This window comes from Corella eumyota, chromosome 2, assembly GCF_963082875.1.
Source record: "Corella eumyota chromosome 2, kaCorEumy4.1, whole genome shotgun sequence".
In the NCBI taxonomy this organism is placed as follows: Eukaryota; Metazoa; Chordata; class Ascidiacea; order Phlebobranchia; family Corellidae; genus Corella; species Corella eumyota.
The window spans coordinates 831,971-849,850 of NC_137491.1; the positions used below are offsets into that span (position 1 = coordinate 831,971).

The 17,880-nt window shown below is 28.4% G+C and overlaps 3 protein-coding genes across 9 annotated transcripts; 2 read left to right on the forward strand and 1 right to left on the reverse strand.

The window, feature by feature from the left end:
- Positions 1-1,542: 1,542 nt before the first annotated feature.
- Positions 1,543-12,006, reverse strand: LOC145741803 (uncharacterized). Of its 7 annotated transcripts, XM_082559458.1 has the most exons (16): positions 10,858-12,006; positions 10,700-10,772; positions 10,175-10,258; positions 7,608-7,788; positions 7,447-7,519; positions 7,095-7,150; positions 5,346-5,473; positions 5,158-5,194; positions 4,916-5,094; positions 4,611-4,763; positions 4,336-4,381; positions 4,066-4,219; positions 3,686-3,733; positions 3,515-3,622; positions 3,324-3,413; positions 1,543-2,021 (listed from the first exon to the last, which is right to left on the reverse strand). In XM_082559458.1, the coding sequence occupies exons 4-16, from the start codon at positions 7,613-7,615 to the stop codon at positions 1,881-1,883; spliced, it is 1,221 nt and encodes a 406-aa protein (XP_082415584.1). In that variant the 5' UTR covers positions 7,616-7,788; positions 10,175-10,258; positions 10,700-10,772; positions 10,858-12,006; the 3' UTR covers positions 1,543-1,880. The 7 variants fall into 7 exon arrangements, with proteins under 7 accessions (XP_082415584.1, XP_082415583.1, XP_082415582.1 ...); XM_082559457.1 differs by having other exon boundaries at positions 10,700-12,006; XM_082559456.1 differs by having other exon boundaries at positions 10,485-12,006.
- Positions 12,007-14,119: 2,113 nt separating this feature from the next.
- On the forward strand, positions 14,120-16,130 carry LOC145744132 (sialate:O-sulfotransferase 1-like). The gene is made up of 5 exons (XM_082562246.1): positions 14,120-14,162; positions 14,317-14,524; positions 14,862-15,115; positions 15,170-15,370; positions 15,769-16,130. The coding sequence occupies exons 1-5, from the start codon at positions 14,120-14,122 to the stop codon at positions 16,128-16,130; spliced, it is 1,068 nt and encodes a 355-aa protein (XP_082418372.1).
- A 202-nt stretch (positions 16,131-16,332) lies between these two features.
- On the forward strand, positions 16,333-17,872 carry LOC145743746 (Golgi apparatus membrane protein TVP23 homolog B-like). Its single transcript, XM_082561782.1, has 2 exons — positions 16,333-16,792; positions 17,118-17,872. The coding sequence occupies exons 1-2, from the start codon at positions 16,446-16,448 to the stop codon at positions 17,389-17,391; spliced, it is 621 nt and encodes a 206-aa protein (XP_082417908.1). The 5' UTR covers positions 16,333-16,445; the 3' UTR covers positions 17,392-17,872.
- Positions 17,873-17,880: the final 8 nt, after the last annotated feature.

A 17,880-nucleotide genomic window follows, 5' to 3' on the forward strand; every position in this document is an offset into this window, starting at 1 on the left:
ACGACTAATCCTTCATTTTCCGTTTCTTCATTTTCCGTTCCTTCATTTTCCGTTTCTTCATTTTCCGTTCCTTAATTTTCCGGTTCCTTCATTTTCCGTTCCTTTATTTTTCGGTTCCTTCATTTTCCGTTTCTTCATTTTCCGTTCCTTAATTTTCCGGTTCCTTCATTTTCCGTTTCTTTATTTTTCGGTTCCTTCATTTTCCGTTTGTTCATTTTCCGTTCCTTTATTTTTCGGTTCCTTCATTTTCCGTTTCTTCATTTTCCGTTCCTTAATTTTCCGGTTCCTTCATTTTCCGTTCCTTTATTTTCCATTCCTTTATTTTTCGGTTCCTTCATTTTCCGTTCCTTTATTTTCCGGTTCCTTCATTTTCCATTCCTTCAATTTTTGCGTCCCCATACCAAACGTCAAAGTATACATTTATAAGACAACAACCTAGATTAAATTTTGTTTATGAATTTCTTATAATATTTTGGTTTTCTAAAATTTAAAAATAAGATTTTTAAGGCTTGTTCACACGACAAGGTAACGTTGCGCTGTGTTACGTAACTTTACGAGTTTTAGGAATTTCTTTTTAAAATTTTAATACAAAATATCTAATAAAAGTATACCACTTACGAAATCTTGCGTTAATTTCGCTTCGGCTACAAAACTTTACAAAATCTTACGTAACTTACGCAAACTTTCGTACGTGGGAACGACTTTGTGTTCATTTTAAATGGTTGCGAAATCTTACATTACGTTGCGTACGCCGTGTGAACAGGGCCTTTAAACTAAAACGTTTTATTTATAAACAAAATTGTAACATTTTTATTACCTCATTAAAATAATTTTTCATGCGTTAACTTTTATTGCATCTCCATACAACTATGTTTGTTGTCATGACAACACACTAATGCATTAATCAGACGGTGTCAAGACGGAGACGTCGAGTATATTGAAGACATTGTTGGAACGGAGAAGTAAAAAGAAAACAAATGAAAAAAAATAAAAAAAGTGCAGTAACCTATATCTAAAAGACACTTTAGCTCATGCAGGTATTTTATTAAACTAACATCACATTTAAACTAAACACAATCTATACAGTAAGAATATACCGAAAAGAATTAAAATAAATTTGGGTTTAGATTATTAAACACTACAAACAAACTTAAGTTTGTTAAAACAACAACACCAAGTTATTAACCTTACGATAAAATAAACACTTCTTTAAGAAAAAAAATTATGTAATTTAATCATACAACTAAACAAAAAAGTAATTTGCAAGAAATGTCGTCGACGACACCGATAAATACAAATCAGTTACTAAACATGGAAAAGAAAATGACGCAAAAATTGTTTATTTAACATGTTAAAAAACCACAAAAACAACATATTTTTATAACATTAAAAAAAAATGTAATAAGCAAAATAAAAAGAAATAAACCAAAATGTTACATTCTTATTTATCATTACTAAAAAATTTTAATAAGTTTTTATACTTAACTTTTTTTTTGTTTTTAATTTTTTTTCTTTTTATAATTTTTTTCTTTTTTTTTAATATATAATTTTTTTATTTTTTTAAATTTTTTAACTTTTTCTTTTATATAAAATGTATGTCATTTATTCCAGATTCACATCAGTAGAAACTTAGAAACAAAGCAGTCATTTACACGTTATAATTGAATTGTACACCCCAACATTTTGGCAAATTTAAACAATTAACGGCGATTATTGTACTACTAAATATTTACAATACTCCTTACTAGAGCCAAAAGTGCCAAAAAAAATTGACTACATTCAATTTATCCTATTAAGATATTTATATGCTTTATAAAAGCTACACAAGAAAGATAATACTTCACAAGGTATGGCAAATGCTGGAATGTACAACCCAATTACTAAGACGTATATGTTTTGACCGCTTGCTGGATCTTTTTTCGGCAAATGGGACAATGTCGCAGAGCTTTTGTGCAATTCATACAACAGCAAATATGACCGCATGGTATAAAAACCATGTTTGCCTGTTGGTCAAGACATACCTAAAATATAAAAATTTAATTTGAAAAAATATCCACAAAATCAAAAATCAACAGCTTTTGTTTTTTTAATTTAAAATTAACAAACATTCACTTGCAAATATTTACAAAACCCGTATTTAATTTAAATATATTAACTGAATTCTTTTATTAAATCTTATTAATATAAGATTGAAACAACAATTTTCCATCACTTAAAAACAGGAGTCGGCAACCTTTTTCGCAATGCTGACCGATTTAAAAATGAATCTTTTTTTGGCGGACCAGCATTTGAAAAACCACAAATGTTCACCAACAAAAATGTAATAAGTTTACAGCATTGTAGCGGACTTTGTGCGCTTTTTGGCGCTAACACCTGCTCGGGGGCTCTAACTTACTTATCTTGTTATCTATGAGCCACTTCTCTTATCTTTTTTGTATAGTGTTGGTACTTTTAGTGTATGCTACTTTCTATTTGATAGTTTAGTATGATATTATTTTATATTGTATTATTGTTATTGTATATATTTATTGTGTTTAACCTGGATTCTATTTGAACAAGGGACAATAAAGTAAATAAAACTGTGATTACATAATAAAAATGAGTGATTTTATAACAAAACCCGTTACACAATTAATTCCTTTATCAAATCAATGATTAACAAATGAATAACTTAAATTAATAATTGAATTTTAATAAATAAACAAGCATTTTAATATAATAAACAAACAAAAATTATTTTTAAATATGTTTTTTAACTACTTATAGTTTAAAGTTTATTATACTAAATTTTTAATGCTTAATAACAAACAAGAATTTAAATATAATAAACAAACAAAAATTTAATTTTGAAACTATTTTTGAGTTATAAATATCATAATATATAACTAACAAAAATTTGAAAAATTAATAACAACCTTTAAATTTTAATAAATAAACAAGCAATTAGTAATTAGTAATAATTAAATTTTGAGAATAGAAGGATTGAAACACAATATTATTATAAACAACATACTAAAATTTCGGAACTTTATATAAACAAGATCAATAGAAAATTTTCAGATAAGTAAAAAAATAAAAATAACTAGATTTATTTGATAAATAAAATATGGTTTGAAATCATTTAATCATTTTTAAAATAAATTTTTATTAATAAATAAAATTATGCATAAAATTTACTTAATTAAGAATATTAACTAAATTAATTCAAAAAATTTCTTTTCTGTGTTTTAATAAGTTTTCTATTTTTATTAAAATTAATTTTTTTATTTACAAAATAAAATTTTTTAATGAATTTTGAAAATAAATATTAAGCAAGTATTTACCTTGCAGAGCATTTCATCTTTATGTTGCTGAAGACGTTTTTGTAATTTCTGTTTTTCTTCCTCTGTTGGTTCTGGTACTTCTTCCGAACCCTATAAGTTGATTTGTTATTTTCATATTAATAATTTTTGGTTTTGCTTAGTTTTGTAGTTAGACTTCAAAACTAAAAATAAATCTCAAATATTTTTCTTACGTTATTTTGTGCAGAATTTAACTGATTGTTAGACTCGACTAAATGTGATTGGTTCGTCATACTTTCTTGTGATGTCATAACCGAAGCCTCTGATGAACTTTGAGTTGGCTTTAAATTTTAAAACAAAATTTTCAAAAATACTAAATTTGAGTAACTCTACACTACACTCACCAAATTTAGTTGGTTTGCTGCTATAAACAAACACAATTGTCCATTAAACTGTAAAAAATTATATTAGTTCATAGAGCCTCATTCTAATTCAAAACAATTCCGATATATATCGCAATACTTTATTTAACCCTAACCTATCATTAAAATACATAATCACGTTGGCATTTCTGTTTAATCTCAGAGGCAATAATAACCCCAAATAAACAAATGTAAAAAGAATTATGGCCTGATATCAGGGTCTAATATAATGCCCCCTCAAACTTTTAAAATTGCAACACATTTTGTTAAACATTATTTAATGATTAAGTAAAGTTAATCTTAAACTTAGACATTAAAGAGCATACAAAAAAGTCCTATGTCCTCTCCTGACTTTAACTGACCTCATTATTCATCTCCACATCAGTTTGGTCGACCAATTCCATGCTTTCTTGCGTCTCCATTAACTCTAGGTTTTGACTTCCACTTAATGGTGTTTGGGTGGTTGTAGGGGGTAAATTTGACACCCTTTCGGGGTTTAGCTGATTTGCTGTTCTTCTAGAAAGCAAAATACAGAGCAGAAATGAAAGAAGTAAAGCCAAACTAGGCGTATATAATACAAACTAAACAACATTAAATTTAATCATTATATATAACAGTTTTTTTTTCCTTACCCAAAATCTTGATTTTCTCTGATTGTTCCTTCCTCGCTATCAAATTCTTAAAAAAAACATTATTTAAAAAAATTACTATTGTATAAATTATCATCAATTTAAAAAAAAAATTTTAATTTAAATAACAACACATTATTGATTAACACTGATAAAAAAAAATTAAAACTTCAAAAAATAAATTTTTGTCTTTATTTTTTTTAACTCTGATGCAATTTAATACACAAATTATTAACTTTTTCGTACATGCAATTTAAGTTATATTTAACACAACTTACCAATCGGAGTAGTCCCCCGATAATCTGCAGGTAAATTCCAAATCCCCAGAACAGGGTCGTCCAAAAGTATCCAAACACGGACTTGATCATCAATAACCCAACTTGTGTACCCAGAGGCCATATTATCAATAACCAAAATCCAGTTTTGAAGACCTACAAATATTAAAAATATATTTAAAAGTTAAACTAAACTTTTTAAACACATAATATTGTTTTCATGAAACGTATGTAAAACCTGCAGGAATGTGTAACAGTAACTGTATAAGAAAATTATTCACTATTATAGTAAAAGCGAAAAAGCCTACCTAGATATGGTATTGTGCCCAAATCAGAGGTCTGAATTGCCAGATTGGTCGATTCCAATATTTCAACGGAAGGACCACTTAATTCATTATTTAAATCCATTTGAACATTGTTGGGTTCTAAACAATGCCTGCAAAATGCAGCGTTTTGGTTTGGGATAACAGCATATTGAAGAATTATGCTATAAAAAAGTTTAAGTTAAAAGTATTCGAAAAATAAAATAGTGAGTAAAAAATTCAGTTACCTATCAGAAGTAACAGCTTCATTCATGTTGTAAGGACCTAACAAAATAATATATTTTAACCTTAAAGTTGGCTTGTATATGATGTTATAGTTGCTTTTATTTTGTTATGCGTCCAAATTCCCAATGTTAAAAAGTTAACAATTTATAGATGTTCAACCGGTTATTAAGTCACTTTAAGTTAAACTTACCATAGGTAATATGCTCTGGGGTAGCTGTTGTTAGAAGTGGGTTAACATCACAAGTGTTTACTGGTTGTGTAGTCTGGTAAACAGGGTTGTTTTGTCGATTTGTGTTGTTTGCAATGTTAATGCTGGTTCTGTTAAGATAATTACAACATGCTTAAATTTAAAAAAAATGGCAAAAGTAAACCACAAAACAAGCACTTCTTAAAGCCTAAACCCAGAACAAAAGTTGTAGGTGTCTAAATCATCTTATTATCCTACACTGGAAGGAGTTTGAAACCGACACCCACAATTTTACTTAATAGGCCTGCAAGTCAGTACAGACTAATTATTTGCAACCCTTTGTAAAATTTAGTACACATGTGTGTCGAATCAGTTTATTATTGGGTATATTTACAAGTATATTAACTTAGTAATACTTCGTATTTGTTGATAAATTTTTATAAAAATTAAAATTTAAGCACATATTTGTACCCACACAAATTTTTTATAAGAATGTTTTATGTTTTAGAAAACACAGGAAAATCAACTTTATATAAAATGTGTATTGTGTTATTGTTAAATGTTGTTTTTAATTTATAAACAGAATTTTTTGATTGTCCCAAAAAATACCAATTTATCAGGAGAAAAACATTGTTGTTACAGATAGATTTAGTATTTCTATGTTTTAATATCTTAGTGTCCCGGATGTGATTCCAGCATGTCACTTTACCTTTTTCGTGTTTTTTGATACTTGCAAGTTTTCATAGCATTTTTGTATAGATTTGAGGTCCCAATGAGCCAGTGTTAACTGTAATCCATGTATATATGTTAAGTGTTATTTCTTTGAAGTGTATAACAACTAACTTTGTTTTTATTTAAATAAGGTAAAATAAGGAAAGCTGGCAGCATGGTGTAGTGGTAAAAAAACTTGCTACACCACACATGAGGTCGTGGGTTCAATCCCTACTTATCTCATGCTGTAGCGCCCTTAAGTAAGGCGCTATAAACGTTATAAACTACTGCTGAGCCAGCACTTAATCAGCAGCATCATTATCAGGCAATTATAATCTATAATATCCCAAACTGCCACAGGCAACTCGAGACTGGGTCGGAGTAACTGATGTTACTCTATGTTTAAGTCGCACATTCGACTTTCCCACATCGAGGATAAAGATATATACAAAAAAAAAAAAAGTTATATAGGACATGTGTGTTTGCTATTATGTGAGATGTTTAACCTTTTTTTAAAATCGAATTTAAACGATTTTGTCATTGAACTTTAAAATCAAACTGAATTGTGCCGAATTGACTGACTATTAATAAAGATAAAGCAAAGGACACATCTTGTTCGTGTTTTTACTGTAATTACATGAAAATCAGCCACAAGCATATACCTTATTATTACTCAAGCTGTATGATCACAACTGTGAGACTACAATCGTAGTCATGTTTTTAAATCCTAGAATTTCTAGTACGAATACACTTGGACAAATAAGTACAACAATACTAATATACATACAGTAACTATAGTACATATATTATTAATTTAAAAAAATTAAAAAAAATATTCATTCTTGAACAAAACTCCTAGAAAAATTTACCCTATTTTGTTATCCTTAAACACACACAGAAATAAACAAATTTTGGAAAAATATAACTTTATTTATAAAAATCTATCAATAAGCAATTATAAATAATAGTTTCTCTTTAGAGGTTTTAAGACTATTACCATATTTAAGAATACAGAAACTTTAAAAAGTGATAAAAACTCACCCATTTTGGCCGAAGTGGATATTAACGTTGTTTCTAGCAGGATGTTGTTGAAAGATCTAAATTAATGTTTGATTGTAAATTTTTTAAATTTAATATTTCTTGCCTATGATATTAAAAAAATAATACTCATTATGTTTTTATTCATTAGTGTTATTGTTTCATATTTATCTTATTAGTTTAATATAATTATAAAGGTTAATGAAATTGAAGTAATACTAACACCACTTGACTTAAGCATGCTTAGATAGTAAATAATTTAAATATCATTCGTATTTGTTGTAAGTTTAATTTTCTAAAGTTTATCAAACATAAATCAATGCTGACAATCATTTATTAAAATATAAAAACCTACATTTCCAGCAGGTGTTTGATTAATTGGAATATTCCCACAGTCGCTCAAACGTTGGGCAAATCCACAAGATTGACTGAAAAATAAATATTTTTATTTAAAATATTAAAATAAAATTGGGTTTGGCCTGTATTTTTGTCTTCCATTTATCACAACTCACTTACTTGTGCATACTAAGACCAAATGGATCATGACTGGGCTGCAAGTTCTCCTTGGAACCTCTACAAGCGAAGCAAATAACCTTGTCCCGTGTACCTCCATAGTAGAAACCTCCTCGAGCATAATTTTCTTTGTTAATCTCCACAAAACTTGGAAAGTTTTGAAAAGTTGAAAGCCGATACGATTCTAAAATTTTTGTATTTTTTTTATAACATGACCCAATTTTTTAATCACAGATGATAAATATTTTAAAACTTAGACACACCACTCATTTTATTTCGATTTTCTTTTATCTTAATAGAATTAAACAACATTAACACCACAACATGTCCAAATGGGTAGTATTGTTTGCATAACATGGTTGCAATTAACATATAGTCATTGGAGGTAATTATTTGTTTTTGACAAACTTGGCCATAAATTTTTTGTTTTAAACTTTAAATCAAATATTTTTTGTTCCTAAGATAGTGTTATCATTCATTATTAAAAAAAAATAGTATTTAAATCTCAATCTACACATGTTTGCCTAAAATTCTAGATTAAAAATGTCCAATAATTACCTACACAAATGGGGTAATTACTGGACACCGTGGGGGTAATCGTCGACTAGTGTTAACAATTGCCACATTTTAAAATATTTTTGTGATAAAGGGGGTCTTTTGGATAATTTTAGGCTTCAGGCAGTCTCGACGCAAACTTTTTGTAGGACTATCAGAATCTTTAAGAAACTGCTTAAGTGCCTTACCCTAGTAAAAATTTCCCTTTTTTAAAAAATTGTCTACATAAATTTTAGTCTTTTTTAGCGTCTTCCATTTCATTGTAGGTTATATACCTGCAGGCCAAACTTTTAATATCATTTAAAGTTAAAGCAAATTTAGCGTCAAAGAAAATTTAGCTTTTAATTGTTTGTATTGAACGGTGTTAAATACAGGTTTTACACATGTTCTGAGGGAAATGTACCTTCATTACTAAGATAATATTAAACTGTTGATTTTGGTATGTTATATTCTTTGGATAAATTTGTTTGTGTTCCTTTAATAATTCCTGAATTGCACTTTTTTAAGCCTTTAGAGGGGGGGTATATATTTTCTTGGCATTTTTATTTTAAATTTATTTCTACCCCAAATTATTAATACACCTTATTGCAAAAACCTAACAAATTAAAATCTGTTATGTTTTTGTAATAAGTGTGACTAAAATTGACTACAAGGCTTATTTTTGGCCTTTAAAAGCAAATAAAATGTATTCACAAGTGTCCAATAATTACCCCCAATTACAATAATAGGATGGAGGTAAACATTGGACGCATTTTGTATAAAGTGTAATGAAGATAGAAGTTTAAATTAGGGCCTTATAGAAAGATCAATGCATTTTTAGTTAGTGTTGCCAATCTGAAAATTTAGTAATTTAAAAATTTGGTAAATTTTAACAACTTACTTTTTGCCTTTATTTTCGAAAAAATTTAAATTTTTTTTTGAAATTTCAAAAGTGCGTATTTTTTTTTCCAGGCAATTTAGATTAAAAAAAGTGACATTTATTTAAACCTTATGATATAGACAATGTTCTGGCAAATTATAGGTAAAAAGTGGCAACCCTAAAAATATTTGGAATGTTGTCCACTAATTACCTCCAAATTTTAACTGTCCAATAAATACCTCCATTGACTATACAGGACCACCCTTTACGACCTACATGCATGACTTAAAATGTTTAACATTTGCAGCACTTCAAAAATTATCTCGCTTAACCACAAACCAAGTGAACCAGCAAGAGTTAAAGATAAAACAAACTGACTTACCGTAAGTTATTTTAGACATTTTAAAACTAAAATTAAACTCTTTGCAGAACCTAATGGAAAAAAGTGAATATTTTGCCTTGACAAAAAAGGGGAACCTTTGTCATGACAAAAAAGCGGAACCTTTGTCATGACAAAAAAGCGGAACCTTTGTCATGACAAGAAAGGGAAACCTTTGTCATGACAAAAAAGCGGAACGTTTGTCATGACAAAAACGCACTAAAACTACCAAGATGAAACACCAGGTTTCAAACAACAAAGTTTGATAGTTACGAGCAATTTTTAAATGTGTTTTTGAAACATGTTAATTAAGTGTTAGGTAACTGATTTACCATTTTTTTTGTTTTTAATAACAAAACAGCTTCCATAGGACCAATATTTATCCACAATATTTAAACAAAGTTTTATTGTTTAATTACTAAGTTGAAAATATTTGAAACAATATTTATCTAAAAATAAACCCCCACATGGTATCCTGAATATATCATTCGTAACAAATATTGATTTTTAGTCTCTCAATATAACTTTTATTTATTTAAAGTTGATACTAAAAATTATTTACATGCTATGCAAACGAAACAGAATATGTTATTTTAATTAGTTTTTTTCCGTGTATTTTATTTAGTTTCTTTTTATTCAATAAAATTCATTTGTTCAACTTATTTTTTATCTCAATATAACTTTTAATTTAAACTATATTTTCATTTTACCATTTTGATATAAAAAATAAAATGTTTAATCAACTTTAGGAATAAAAAACTATTTATAAACACAAACCTTGCAGAGCATTTCATCTTTAAGTTGTTGAAGACGTTTTTGTAACTTCTGTTTTTCTTTTGGTGTTGGTTCTGCCTCCGAACTCTATAAGTTAGTTGGCAGTTTGGTAAAACATTAAACATCAAAACATTAAACATTAAGTTTGGTAAAACATTAAACATTTGGTAAAACATTAACATTAAATTTCTAATATAATAAATTTTTTTAAATATAGTTAAAATCACTGTTAGGTAAGTAAAAAAAACAAAGCATAACATAGCAATATATTTTGTAAAAGTGTTACTTTGAAACCAGTTCGTATAAACTTTACCTTTACTTTTCAAATATGAATGGGTAGTTGGTTAGCAACCACGTGACTATTTGCTCTAAGCGTATATTTGGTATACGAACGGGCAAATTCAAGCAAATATACAATTGTGTTGGTAAAAACAATTTTTATTAACAATTTTATTATTAAACGATTTTATAAAAAAAATTGTACAAATAGCTTTAACTAATAATAGTATTTAACATCGGTAAACTTACGTAAAGGAGAAGTAACTCCGATGGTGTATGATACTTTTTATCGTGATTAGTATGAAATTTTTATCTTTTAAATCTTAAAAATTTAATATAATGTTTTGTTTAATGAAGTTTGTAAAATATAAAAAGATTAATAAGCCTTTTTGCTGTAATTTACGTACGTTTTTCGTCATCGCCGGGGGTAGTACTAAAATACGGGAAGCGGGAAGTTGCGGGGTGCGGGAAATACCGAGGCCGTGTGTAAACGTTAACAAAAAAACGCTGAATGCGGAAAAGGACGGACTTTTTATATCCTTCCCTAATTTTCCCTTGTGCTTTATATTCAATTTCTCATCATTTCTTGACCTTTAAAGTTAACCCCGCATCACCCCTTAGCCCTTCAGATAAAAACAGCAATCATCCCGCAGAAAAGTACAAAAATTCTGTTCCGTCCCGCATTCCGCGATTTTTGTTAACGTTTACATACGGTCCCGCACTATCCCGCATCCCGTACTTTAGTAGTGTCCATCGCCGGTAGGTTTTTGCTATTGAGGTTTTTAAATAAACCGAATTTGACCATTATCACACGGGTTGAACTAATCCAAAAAAGGTGGAAATAATCCAAATAAAAATAAATATCAAAAAAAATAAAAATCTTTTACATTAAAACCTGTAGCTAAGCAAAATAAAAGTTGACAACTGTAATAACCAAAAACACTATTTTAAAATATGGTAGGTTTACTTTATCATTACACACATTGAATCTAAAACTCCACACATAACGGGTTTAATACAAATCCAACAAACAGAAACTGCGATAGAAAAAAACTGTTGTCTACATATCACCAAAGTATATAAATGTTTTCTTATTCTGCATATTTATAAAGCTTATACTAACCAAACTCGATTTATTTTTATATTCTTTATAATGTTTTATTTTTCATTTTTGTACTTATTTGGTTCACCCTATTACTTCCCAAAATATTTGAAATTAGTGCTGTCCTATGTTAATACACTTCCTTGTAAAAAGTGAAATGGCGTGCGATAAAAATGTTCAGTAGACTATAAAGGCGTCGTACCTGGTGATGGAAAATAATTTTCTTCTTACAAAAGAGGTATTTGTCTAACACAACTTAAAACTAGCGAACCGTAAATTCAACGTTTTTTTTAAGCGTTAATGTTACAACCACGTACTAAGTTCTTAATATTAATTCACAATATCACAATATTCAACAGTTTCTTATTTTAATAACGGTAAACCCTTATTCAAATGGATCCATTAATATTTACATAAACAATATCATAATTAATCTAAAGCAACCTCAAATCTCAAGTCAACCTTTAACTAACATAAAAAGTGGCGGTAAGCTAAAAGGGGAAGTGACGTAAGGGTGAAGGCGTCAGACCAGAAAGATAATAGCGAGGATAATAAAACACAGTATGTTCCATTATTTAGATTTTTATACTTTTGTATTAATTAACAACCAAAACTCAAGGTTAAACTTACTTATTAAGAGTAGTGCTTAGAGTGCGATAACTTCTTTCATCACAATGGAGGAATATTTCATCAATAATAAAGATTTACAATTTTGTAACAACAATATTTAATAAGTATAACAAAAAATAAAAATCCAAGATGAACACAAATAAATTTGTATTAAATTATTTAAGGAACAGTAAATGTGACGAAAAAGTCATATAATTTTAAAATTAGGTGATTTTTATCATTACAATATCTAAATCTAAAACTCCAAATATAAAAAAGTTAGTACGAATATTACAGTTTTAGCCTGACAGTTGTTTATTTTGAAATTTAAATATTATTTGTTTGGATTTGAACTTAAACAAAATATAGAAACATTTTTTAATCTCATTTTACATACTTAGTTTATATGTTAAATTTTATTCAAAATTTTATATTGTTGGGTAAACGCAATATTTTTTTTTGGTGAAATTCTATGTTATTAGAAAACTTGATTTTATACTCTTATTTTAGTTTAACTTATCAGTTTAATATTTTATCTTTTTCAATGTAATGTATAACAATATATTTCGTAATTTAATTATTTAATAAACTATACCAAAATGTAAAGCTTATGTTTGAAAACCTTATTTTAAGTTCAACTTTAAATATTTAATCATAATAAAAGCGTGTTTAGAATATTATATTAACATAATCTTGAATTTTGCCAGTAGTATTAATAAAAAACGCAACGTGGCAAAATAAGAAAACGGTTAACAGATTATTATTTACACAATAATCATGATACGGGAAATTACTGCGTTATAATATCAAGCAATAAAAAATCTTAATTGTTTAAATACAGCATGGCTTTAACATTTAAATCGTTTGGTTTAAAACTAATATTTGTTTTATTTATATTTAATGTTTATGAATGTTTAGTAAAGAAAAATAAAATAGTAAAAAGGTAAATAAAACAAAAATCTTAAAAAATTTAATAATTTTTATATAAACTTTATTAACTTTAAATAAATGTAACTAAAATTAATAAAGAGTTTATATTGACGTAACAGTTACTAACGTGACGTAACAATTTTACCCTTATTTAAATAATGTTTAACACAATACTTATAAAGTGATAACTAGTTCTTAAAATATATTTATTTTTAGATCAATAACAGAAAGAGAAGAAATTTTAACAATTAATATTCGACCACAATTTACAGATAATATAACGAGAACAAAAAGTAATTGCTATTATAGAAAATCAAGCCATACTTTTAATTGAGTTTTAAGTGCTCAATTTTGGCAATATTTGGCATTTTATATCAAAAATTGATGTAGTTGTCCTATAGTGTAGTATACAGGTCATGGCATTGAATTTAAACCCAAAAGGTTTCAGGTTCGAGTCGCACCAATGCTACATTATTCGCCCTTGAGCCCGGTGTTTACAGATAGCTTAAACACACCAAAAGGTTTCGAGTTCGAGCCGCACCAATTGTCCCAATAAAAACATATTAATTTACAGTAATATAAAATGAAACAAGATATTTTATGTTGTAGCTCTTTGCATTTAAAAATAGTTTTTTTAACAACAATATTAAATTTTATTATTTATTTTATTTTTATATTATAGTTAAACATATGGGCTGTTATAATATTGCAAATCCTAGAGTTAATACGAAAAGAATAGATCATAATAACCAATCTATGACGTCACAATGGTGTGCAGAACAATGCTCAATGAAGTATTTAATCTACTTGTATTGCCTAAAATTTTGAATTAATCTTAATTACTATTATTTTTAATTAACAATTTATCATTTTTTCTTAGTTTTTCAAATTCGACAAATTTATATTTTACACTTCAAAAATCACTTTGCGCATGCGCGGAAGATCCTTTGGCGCTAATTGGCTTGGGATCAAGTTTAAACTGCCAATCAAAATGTGGCGGGTACAAATTTAAATTTTGTGGCGGAGAAATGGCGGGAAATTTGTACAAAGTTGAAATGAAAAGTTTTAAAGGTTTAAAATACTTGATTAATAAAATAAATTTGTTATTTTAATTAGTTAACATTGCTTTTTGTAAAGAATAAATCCACAGTATAACAGTATTGGCTTACTTTTAAATAAAAACAAATTAAGAGTCAAATTTTCTAATGATTTTTCCTTTTTTTAGAAACTTCTTTATCGACAATATTCGAAGACTCATTTCTAGGTTGTTTTTCTAGTCCGCTAGACGGCGCCCCACCCACTAACAACCACATCCATTTAATCCAAAACAACAGCGCTCACGTGTGCTGGCAAGTTTGTGATGACCTCGGGTTTCCAATGGCAACGTACAGAACAAAGGACAGGGATTGTCACTGCGGGAGTTTCAACAAAAAGTAATTCGTTTGTCCTTAATCAGAAATTTTTAAATATCGGGTATTAGCCCAATTAACCGAAAAGTATTTTACCGATTAAACCAATTTCTGAAAACCAGAAATCCAAAATTACGTTTAACCGAAATTTAGCTCAAAATTCCATCGGTACTTAAGTTTTTTTAAGAAAAAATTTAAGGCATAAGAGAGTTAATAAGGATGTAATATTGTAAGTAAAGTGGCCGTTTACAGCATATGGTTTTTAGTAAAACGTTCATTCGGTAATACAACAGCAATACTTGCATTTTTTTTTACTTGCAATCAAACATTTTAATGGCGATTTGAATATTTTAAAATTTAGATTTAATCTTGATCACAAATTATCCGACAAAGCTTGTGACAACAATGACAACCACGACGTGTACAGGACTCTTAACTCCGATCCACGATGCCACGTCATGAAGTTTTTAACCAAGTCACGTGGTGTGCAAAACGTCAGAACCTTGCTGACGTCACAGCCCGGAGCAGGTGTTGAGTGGTTACGACACCTTCTCGATCAAGCGACTGGGATTTTTACGGAAAGTGTTTACCGTAACCAAAGAGCGTTCCGGTCGGGTGAGTTAAGAAAAAAGTGTTTACTCCAAAATATTTTTAAAATTATATTTTTAGGTTTACTTGGAGAGTATTACAATCAAGGAACTGGGATGATTCAGGACAATATGTTGTTGGGGCCAACAATCAATTACTATGACGTCACAATCCTTCTTATTCGCGACCCATACGAAGCATGGATGCTGGAGTTTTATAAAGAGTTTAATGGAAATAATGAAATATTAGTCACCCCGTCCGAAGAGAAATATTTAGGAGAAGGTCAGTTTAGTTGAAAAATGTTGTTATATTGAAGCTTACACAAATTGATAAAAAATAATTATTAAAAAAACTTATTTAAAATAACCGACAACGTGTTGTAGCGGTCAGAACACTTGGCTTTACTACATGACGTCCTGGGTTTGATCCCCACTGCTCTTATACTGTAGCAGCCCTTGAGTAAGGTGCTATAAACGGTATTAACTTCTGCTGAGCCAATACTTAATCAGCAGTTTTTTTATCAAAAAAAAACTAAAGTATCCTAAACTGACAAATTCAATTTGAGACTGGGTTGGGTTGACTGATGTTGCTCTATTAGGTCGTAAAGTCAACTTTTCCATTCAGAATAAATTAATTTAAAAATTCTACGTATTTTTAATTTAATATGTTAACGCTTCTAGATTTTCGTGCGACCGTTTTTGGTGGTTTTGATCACGTTCTAACAACTATAGTTCATTCTTTGGTAACTAGCGACAAACCATTTCTAGTTGTTTTCTATGAGGACATACAGAAAGATCCAGTATTCGAGATAAAAAGAATAATTGACTTTATCCCCGATGCTCGAATAAAGCCAGAAAATCTGGAAGAGCGCCTTTTGTGTTTAGAATTTGAGTTTAAAAAGTTGGAAAATGATTTATTTGATGATTTTACGTTTGATCCATTCACGCCAGAGTTAAAAACTAAAACTAATTCTGATATTGGAAAAGTTAGAAATATGTTAAGTCCGTTTGATATCGTACTGCCAATTTATGAAAGATTGTAATAAAATAATACCCAAAAATACATTTTGTTTTCTACAACGCGGTAAGCATAGTGGCAAATTAAAACCTAAAATTGATAAAATTAGACCTCTCCGAGGATAAATAATAAAATTACAACTAAATCGCTGGAGCGAAAAAGACACGCAGTTGTTTTTGTATTTTGATGAAATGGTAAACAAACGTTTTAGCTAAGGCTGATTTTTTACCAATTTATACTTTTTTACAGTACATTTAAAACTAAACCAGGCTTTATTATTTGTTTAAAAGTAAATATAATTTTACAATTAATTTTTTTTAGATAAATCAGTGTAGAAAAAATGAATTCGGACGAAACAGTTTTAGAATTCGGGGCCGAAAACGAAACGCGAGTTAAAAAACGGATAGTTCACCCAACAGCTTGTTTCTTTCATATTTTCTTTCGTTTATCAGCGCTTTTGGTTTATTTATTCTGCGGGTTATTTACCGATAACTTTGTGACGAGTTTTGTTGTCATTTTGTTGCTGTTATCAGCTGATTTTTGGACAGTTAAGAACGTAACTGGAAGGTTATTGGTTGGGTTAAGATGGTGGAATAAAGTTGAGGAAAATGGGAAAAGTAGTTGGGTTTATGAGTCAAGAAAACCAGAAGCTTTAAAACGAAATCCAGTGATGCCGTCAGAATCAAAGTAAATTTTTTTAAACTTTGATTTAAGGTTTTATAACCACACTACCAGAATACATAACTAAAATTTGCTTTGTGATTAAAAAATACCAAAGGGTGTAAGTGTCTTAATCAAGCATAATTTACCAATTTCAGTAAAACTAAGGCCATTTTGATATAATTGGCAAAATCCATGGGCTCAGCTGACAGGTTTTCTAGTTATAGAATACTTATCTGTAATGTGGGATAGCTGACTTTTAATTTGTTGGAGTTTAAACTTTATCTTTATGTAAATCATTTACATAACTTTTTTTATTTAAATTGTGTAACAATCCTGCTTTGTTTTACAGAATATTCTGGCTTGGATTATTTATCTTTCCAATTCTCTGGTTTGTGATGTTGTTTAGCACTTTATTTGGATTTAAACCAATCTGGTTAGCAGTGGTTGTCATTGCTTTAGTATTTAACGGTGGAAATGTTTTCGGGTATGTTCGATGTAAGTTTAAAAGTCGAAAACAGATTGGAAGTCTGGCAACCAAGTATATTGGAGCGCAGTTGTTTAAACAAATGACAACAGAGGCAGAGACAACATCCCATACACCTTTGTCATCTGGCCAGTTTTAAAAAAGGATCATCACCAAAAATATCATTTCCTTAAAAGTGTCATCAACAGTGTGTATGAGTTTTTGTGTTTATTTATTAGACACCTTTGGTAAATTTTTGATCAAGGTTTTGTTTTTAAGTTCCTTTTACGAAAATATTTATGAAATTAAAAAGATGTTTTTGAATAATTTAAAAGTTTTGTATATGGCAAATTTACATTGGATAAAAAATAAACTTTTTCACAACTCGTAATTTTTTAAAAATGAGTTTGTTTAAAGTTTTAATAAAAAAAAAAACGACGTAAATTTTTAACTATCTTTTGTTATAAATTAAACGGGCTTTTGCAATAAAGTTATGTTTATTAAAACACCATTAAATTTAGGTTTTTATTTAGCATGAACTTTTAAAAAAAAGCTTTTTGTTTAAATATTTTTATACGGTTATATTTTATCAGGTGTGCAACATTATTTATTAGTTTTATTGTATTATGTGTTAATAAAAATATATTAC

Coding starts and splice junctions, on each gene's coding strand:
- LOC145741803 (XM_082559458.1), bottom strand. Junction 4,220..4,335: donor AGAGAAAATCAAGATTTTGG/GTAAGGAAAAAA, acceptor TTTGCTTTCTAG/AAGAACAGCAAATCAGCTAA. Junction 3,734..4,065: donor ATGTGGAGATGAATAATGAG/GTCAGTTAAAGT, acceptor AATTTTTTACAG/TTTAATGGACAATTGTGTTT.
- LOC145744132 (XM_082562246.1), top strand. CDS start 14,120: ATGGCGGGAAATTTGTACAAAGTTGAAATGAAAAGTTTTAAAG. Junction 14,163..14,316: donor TGAAATGAAAAGTTTTAAAG/GTTTAAAATACT, acceptor TCCTTTTTTTAG/AAACTTCTTTATCGACAATA. Junction 15,116..15,169: donor CCAAAGAGCGTTCCGGTCGG/GTGAGTTAAGAA, acceptor TTATATTTTTAG/GTTTACTTGGAGAGTATTAC.
- LOC145743746 (XM_082561782.1), top strand. CDS start 16,446: ATGAATTCGGACGAAACAGTTTTAGAATTCGGGGCCGAAAACGAAACG. Junction 16,793..17,117: donor GTGATGCCGTCAGAATCAAA/GTAAATTTTTTT, acceptor TTTGTTTTACAG/AATATTCTGGCTTGGATTAT.